The sequence below is a fragment of the Salvia miltiorrhiza genome, chromosome 5, assembly GCF_028751815.1.
Source record: "Salvia miltiorrhiza cultivar Shanhuang (shh) chromosome 5, IMPLAD_Smil_shh, whole genome shotgun sequence".
NCBI classification, from domain to species: Eukaryota; Viridiplantae; Streptophyta; class Magnoliopsida; order Lamiales; family Lamiaceae; genus Salvia; species Salvia miltiorrhiza.
The window spans coordinates 51,770,531-51,777,952 of record NC_080391.1 but is presented as its reverse complement, the minus strand read 5'-3'; the positions used below and the strand labels follow the sequence as shown (position 1 = coordinate 51,777,952).

The 7,422-nt window shown below is 36.2% G+C and overlaps 1 protein-coding gene and 1 long non-coding RNA gene across 2 annotated transcripts; one reads left to right on the top strand and one right to left on the bottom strand.

Moving 5' to 3' along the window:
* The first annotated feature begins 1,722 nt into the window (after window positions 1-1,722).
* LOC131025015 (uncharacterized) lies at window positions 1,723-3,397 on the top strand. Its single transcript, XR_009102056.1, has 3 exons — window positions 1,723-1,856; window positions 2,455-2,543; window positions 3,182-3,397. It is a non-coding gene; the product is annotated as an uncharacterized LOC131025015 (long non-coding RNA).
* A 938-nt stretch (window positions 3,398-4,335) lies between these two features.
* Window positions 4,336-4,860, bottom strand: LOC131026098 (ethylene-responsive transcription factor ERF017-like). Its single transcript, XM_057955870.1, has one exon. It carries the CDS (start codon window positions 4,858-4,860, stop codon window positions 4,336-4,338), a length of 525 nt encoding a protein of 174 aa, XP_057811853.1.
* Window positions 4,861-7,422: the final 2,562 nt, after the last annotated feature.

Below are 7,422 nucleotides of genomic sequence, written 5' to 3'. Positions count from 1 at the left end.
CCTCACCAGAGGGATCAGCGAATTCTCTGCTCGGGGCGACTTCCCTGCTCGCCGCGATTCCTATGGCGCCTCGCCAGGGGAATCAGCGAAGTCCTCGCCAGAGGAATCAACGATTCCTCTGCTCTAGCAGAGGAGCAACCCCTCTGCTCTGACAGCGGCATGATCTCTCTGCTCGGGCAGAGGCGTGACCCCTCCGCCCTAGCAGCGGCACCATAGTAAACATCTCAACACGAAAGCAAACGAACGGAATTATACGCTTACGAAAACCTAGTCAAACCGTGGGTGACTAGGTCAAACGAAAGTCGCGGAAGATCATTTCCTAAAAATTCGGAGCCGCTAGGGTTTCAAAGAACATTCCAACCAACCCTAGAAGGTCAGCGACGTGGAGAGAAAGAAAGGAACGAGGTTAGGGATACGATCCCCCAAATATCGGAACGACCAGGGTTTAAGGGGACGTGCCAGCAAAACCCTAGCCGTCAGGCCTATACCTATATATACTACTTCATTAACACGATGAAAGGACACGCCGTCATTAACACTCAAACTAATACTTACGATCATTCCCATTCTAACTCATTCTCTAGCATTATTCTGTCTCCACGCTCCCAGCCTTAGGTTTTCCGGTGATCAGATCAACCGGGACGACCCAACGGCCCTCGCTCATTGCTCAATCGCCTTCAACTCCGTCTACCAAATCGACCCGATTCACTATTTCATTTACTTTCAATTGCTTTCAATACGATTTTTATTATAATTGTTTACTGACTTGAGCGTCGGAGGCCCTTCCATCGACACCCCCACCGGTGCTCTTCGGAGGGCTCTAACGTTGCTAGTGGTTTCAGGTTGCTAGTGCCCATCGATCCAGACGTTGCCGACGTCGCTTCCGTGATTGTTGGATTCATCCTCCACAATACTAAATTAAGTTGATTAATTGATTTAAATGTAGAAGCTATTTAAACAAATATATATATATATATATATATATATATATACATATTAGTGTAAATAATAATTAAATTGATTTTTTTTAACTGAAAGTTTGGGAGTGGGCTTCAGCCTACCCTAGCCTCCATGTGGATCCGCTGCTAAACCATTGGAGATGCTCTTAGCTAACTACTCAACCCCCTAATTTAATGATGGGAACTTGGAAGTATGAAGTGACTGGTTTCAAATCATGAGACGATGTACGAAAAAAAGTACTCCTTCTGTCCATCAAAATTAAAGGTATGACACTTTTGGTAGGCACAAATTTTAAGAAAATTAGTGGTGATTTTTATGTAGTGTAGAAAGAGTTCTATTAAAATTTGAAATGAGTTGTGGAGATTGAATTAAAGATGATTTTTTTTTAAATAAAGAGTGTTTATAGGATAAAAAAATAAGAAAAAGGGTTACCGTTAAATCCATGAGAAATTCCCGAATTTAGGAATATAACACGACCTTTAAAATTGGAATAAGAATCCATCGCCGGTGAAATTGATTTGATTTATCTCACGGCGAACTTATGCAACATACTTAAAGTTGACTTGGCAATTGGCATTCCAACGTGGCGACGCCGGACAATGAAATAAGACGACGATGTTTTAACTCTTTCTTAAATGATGTCGTTTAGTTCAAAACGACGTTGTTTGGGAATTGAAAGGTTAGGGACTTTACTTGATGACATCCGGGAAGACGCATCAATGTTTTGAGGGCCAAAAAATGAAGCTAGACATTTATGAGAAGGCGAAGTCTCCGCCGCCTGCCTCCGCCGTCCATTCCGGCCGCCTGCGTTGAACCTGCCGCCCTTGCCTCCGTCGGCCAATCTATCTCCATCGCCTCCTTCATTCTGAGCTCAGAAACACCCCAAGCAAAATCTGGTGAGTTGAGATTTTTTTTTTTTTCTAAATGTTCTGGAAATCAGCCGCTAATATTCAAATTTCTTTTTTAATTCCGACCACCATGAATATAGGTGGGGACATAGATATTTAAGTTTTATTTTATTTTCCTTGTGGTTATGTTTGGACAATCACTTCAATACACGTGTACAGTTGGAACAAAATTATCTTTTCATAAACAAGTCTTGCCATCGATAGAATCTGAAAATAAATTCGAGTTTTGTATCTTTTGTCAAAGCATTTGAAACGGAGAATTTTGAAGAAGAAAGTATTAATACACTTACTTTATGTGGCGCAATTTTTCAAGTTGGTTATCCTTATAAATGTTTCATTTCTATCTCGAGGTTCAACTAAATTGACCATTTTTATAATTTATACTATCCTTTAGATTAATTAGCGTCAAATGGTTTAATCCATATCACCTAGTCATGATTAATTAACTTCTTCTAGCTCAACTTTTATTTGCTTCCGATCACACATGGAGTCTCCACAATAAATTTCTTTTACAATTTTATTATATTAATTTTTTGCTTTAAGATAATTCTTTTGTTGATTTGGATTAATTCTCATTTGTATATAGTATACCACTCCATCCTTGATTCTTGTGGAATAAAGAAACTAGTCGAGGACAACAAGAGAAAAGAGAGCAAAGAAGTGTGATCAATAAAGGTTAGTTTTTTGGAAATTTCTTTTAATATTTCATATTTGTATAGTTTAATTATTTGAAATTATTTATATGTGATAGGATTTATTTTAGGGTGTGGAGATTAAATGAAGGGGCGTGGTAGTCGTGAGGAGTGGAGATATATGGATGATGTGTGTGGTATTATCTAATGTTAATTATAATGTGGGCATGCAAATGTACAAATATTACACATTCTATTTGGGAGAATAAATGAATAAATATATTCTGTTGTCAAAAGGGATGATTCATTTCCAACAGAGCCTTTTGTTCCTTTCTTTTACTCCCTCCGTCCACGAAATGAGTACCCATTTGTAGACGGCACGGGTTTTAAGAAATGTATGAAGTGTAGTGTGAATAGTTTAAGGGTCCCACTTTTTGAGTGTATTAATTAAAGAGATGTGTGGGGTACACTTGCCAAAAAGGGAAATGAGTACTCATTTCGTGGACGGACGAAAAAGGAAATATGGGTACTCATTTCGTGGACGGAGGGAGTAATTCCTTTCATCTGCAACTTTGTTACTAATTTTGAATTTTGTTTCAATATTTTGTATTTTGTGTTGTTGGTTAGTCAAATATTTGATTGTAAGGAAGGTGATTATTAAAATAAAAATTGGCGTTGTAGGGGAAAAAGAGGAGGAGATGAGGCAGAAAGATGAGCAGACCGATGCTCGATTTCAGGCTCAGCAGCGTATGTTCGAGGAGATATTGGCTAGGCTTCCACCTGGACCCACTGGACCCACTCCACGCCACTGGACCATCATCTTGATTATGTTGTGTTTTTGTATTTTGAATACTTGAATATTTCTATTATATATTTTTGAACACTTGAATATTTTGTTAAGTTATGACTATTCGAATGCTAATTTAAATTTCATTTGGTGTTTTCGATATTGATGGTTATATAATTGAAAAGAAGCGTGTAACAGGACGTCGTTAAATTGTATAATGCAAATAAAAAAAATAATTTTTTTTTGTATTAAAAAAATACCGACGGAATTTAATTCCGTTGTTACTACCAGCACGAAAATCAGCGACGGAATTTTTTTCCGTCGTTAACATTGATGGGCATTTACCGACGGAATTTGATTCCGTTGCTAATCGCGACGGAAAATTACGTTGCTATTTCCGTCGTTGATTCCAGACGACGCCATCGTCGTCGCCTCGTAGCCGACGGGCATTTCGTCGTCCCGCCGTCGGTAATTTAGCAACGGATTTTAATTTCCGTCGGTAAAATTTTTACCGACCATATTTAAAGCGACGTACGTGCGGCGTCGTTAATCTATCGGTATTAGTTTTTACCGACGGAATTTTTGGCTTTAATCGGCCAGATTCTTGTAGTGCAATTAAGTTGATCAATTTTTTTTATATAGAATAAAACACTAGTTTCTTAAATCTCGCATCGAAAAGAAGTTGATCAACTTAGGTGGGATGGAGGGAATATTAATTAGTGGGTTTTGTTGAAAACGAAGGTATGCATAAAAGAAGAGAGATATCATTTCATGTAAAAATAAGCTAGTTACACACTAAGCTAGCTCTATATATAGAGCAAACAGCATAAAGCAAAAAAATGGAAAAGAAGAACACACCCACTACGCATGCTGACTCATCTAACCAACTAAAAGGTAGATAAGCTTTTTATTCCACGTATGACTGGGCTGCATGCCCTTTATTGTGCTGCTCTCAACAGGTTTCATATTACATGTTAGATAAATTAAGATTGGAGTGTATTGGCTTTTATATATATATAGATCCCAGAAATGAAAAGCTTCACATTTCTTAGAAATTCCAAAGCTGGTCATCATAGCTGATCTCGTCCTCATCTTCACAAACCCTAGCTTCATAATGTGCATAGCTATACATCTCATCGGGCTCTGGGAAAGGCCCGAAATCCGCATTATGCCCACCATTCATGTCCACCATTTCCCAAAACGACCCGTCAATCAAATCCACCCTCGCGGAATCTTCCGAGGCCCGGGCCCGAAACCCATCCTCTGCCGCCTGCGGCAGTCGGCCACTGCCGTAGCTTTTCCCGTAGCGCTGCGCCACCGCCTGGATCTCGGAGGGGGACAGCGACTCCCCGCCCGGGATGTCCGGTGGGTCGTCCGGGAAGTTGAACTTGGCGGCGCGGCCGCGGAGGCAGAAGAGGGCGGCGTCGAAGGCCCGCGCCGCCTTCTCCGCCGCATCGTAGGAGCCGAGCCATATCCGCTCCCGGCTGTTGGGGAGGCGTATCTCGCAGACGTACTTCCCCCACTTCCGCTTCCGCACGCCCCGGTACTTGGCCTCCGCCGCCGTGCCGGACATCCTCTCCTCCGCCGCGGGGATAGTTGGACTCGTGTTTGATTGAGTGCATGAAACAGCATGCACTCAAACAGTTGTTGCGGTAGATTGTGTTTGTTTGCGCGCATATATATATATGTATGAGCACAGACCAAATAGATGTTGAATCCGTACATAGAGGAATCTAAATCTTAAAACATATGTGTCCAAATCGAATGTAGGAGCGCGTAGGGTTAAAGTTAAAACTTGCAAGCTCTTTCAATGAAATTAAATAGTTAATGAAATGGCCAGAAATTATAATGCACGTGCTAAATTTATGTTTCTATTTCGGGAAAAATGTACTCATGTAGTTGACTAGAAAATTGGTGATGAGTTGTTCTAATTAATGTTTGATCAAATTTTTTTAAGTAACGAAAATGTTTAATTTAGTTGAATTAAATGGTACATGATGAATTTATGTTTCATGTAGATAATTGTTGTATACTTATTTACTCAAAATCGATTTCTGGTGAGTAAGAAATAATTAAAGATAAGTAATACTTATCTCACATTGATTATTAATATTAATCAATTAAGTATATAAGTTATTACTTAAGTACATGAACTAAAATTGGACTGCAAAGTTCAACACACGCGCCGCCACTGCTCCCCGCCAGGCCTTGATTGGTCCTGGCCTCTGGCCCCTAATCCTCGGCCGTGAACTTGGACTTGGACTTGGACTTAGATCTTGGCATTATGAGACGGGTGGGAGTTACAATAGAGCCTTGATATATGGGACGACATTGATGTTATGTCTATGACTCCCAGTCATGTTAATTTGAATATGCAGATCCGTGCTTAATGTAGAAAATTCAATTCGTCGAAGTTCGTTGGTCTGTAATACTGCTACCTACGAGACGAAGTCATTTCATCTTTGAGGATGATACACCAAACTGAGCACTAGAAGTGTCACAATCCAAAACTATTTATTTTCTTTACAATTTTTGTTTGAAAATTATTTAATTATCAAGTTATGAAGTTTTTGAAAATAAAAGAATATTTTATATATGAAGTTTGTGTTGGTCTAGTCGCATCCCATAATAATAATAATAATAATAATAATAATAATAATAATAATAATAATAATAATAATAATAATAATAATAATAATAATAAAAATAATAATAATAATAACTTTGATATTATAATTAGGTTTTAAAATAAAATTTATTTTCACAAATATAATTATGGTATATATATAAATAACTGTTTATAATTTTTTATGGTAAGAAAACAAATAAATAAACATGTATCCCGTGAATTTCTTAAAAGACTAAACAAGTATATCTATGTGTATGCACGTACAGAATGCATATGATTAAGATTATGATTTATTTAAAAAAATAAAAGAAAGAAAAAGGGAACTTAAAATTAAAATGTATGCATTACATGAATCATGCAAACCTGCTTACGTGTAGGATTTTTAAAATTGGATAATTAAGCAACCCTATAACCTTAATAATAAGCCTAAGAGATGACTCATCAAGCATATAACTTAACTAGTATAAGTAAGCATACATCACATGCACGTACTATCAAAATATATCATGATTTCATGCAGGGAACAAGTAATCGAGGTAAGATAGTTAGATTTCATGCACATAATTATTTATACATACAAGTGTATATATATATATATATATATATATATATATATATATATATATAGAGGGGCGTAACCAGGGGGCCTCCCAAATTTTGAGTTTTTTTTTTATTATATATATATATATATATGTTTATATTATAAAAGAAATTTGTTTTACAAAAGTTGACTAGCTTGCTATATTCTTCCATTTATAATTAATTTAAGGATAATTGTGTTATTTAAAACTATATAATCTATAAAAATATTATACATTATTATCACTATTATGCTTGTCTTTTAATAGAAAATGCCTAAAATGAATGGAATGACCAAAAAAAAAAAAATTGTTTGCTATTATTACTATGCTTGTCTTTTATTATTATTGATTCTAGCTTGTAATTTATTGAAAATATATAATTTATGAAAATATTGTTCGTTATTATTGTTATTATGCTTGTCTATTAATAAAAAATGCCTAAAATGTACGAAATGACAAAAAAAAGGTTTGTAATATATGAAAATGTTGTTCTTTATAATTACTATTATGCTCGTCTTTTAATAAAAACTGCTTTAAAAATACAGAATGTCCCAAAAAAATTTGTAATGTATTGAAACTAATTTGTTATATATTTAAATTATATAATCTATGAAAATGTTGCTCTTTTGCTTGTCTTTTAATAAAATAATGCCTTAAATATACGGAATGTCCAAAAAAAATTTCTCGAGGGCAACCGCCCCCTGAACCCCGTGTAAGTTCAGCCCCCTCCCAAATTAATTCCTCCGCTATTGTGTGTGTGTATATATATATATATATATATATATATTAAATTATATGTTAATTATCTTTAATTCTTATTGTTTAATTTTATGGGGCTAGCCGTGCAGTATGACTAAAACATTGACTTTGATTTGAGTTACTCAATTTGTTTCAAAGCTCAAATTTAAGGTGTGAGATTTATTTA

Bases quoted from the DNA above. Each gene is read 5' to 3' on its own strand.
- LOC131026098 (XM_057955870.1), bottom strand. From the start codon at position 4,860: ATGTCCGGCACGGCGGCGGAGGCCAAGTACCGGGGCGTGCGGAAGCGG.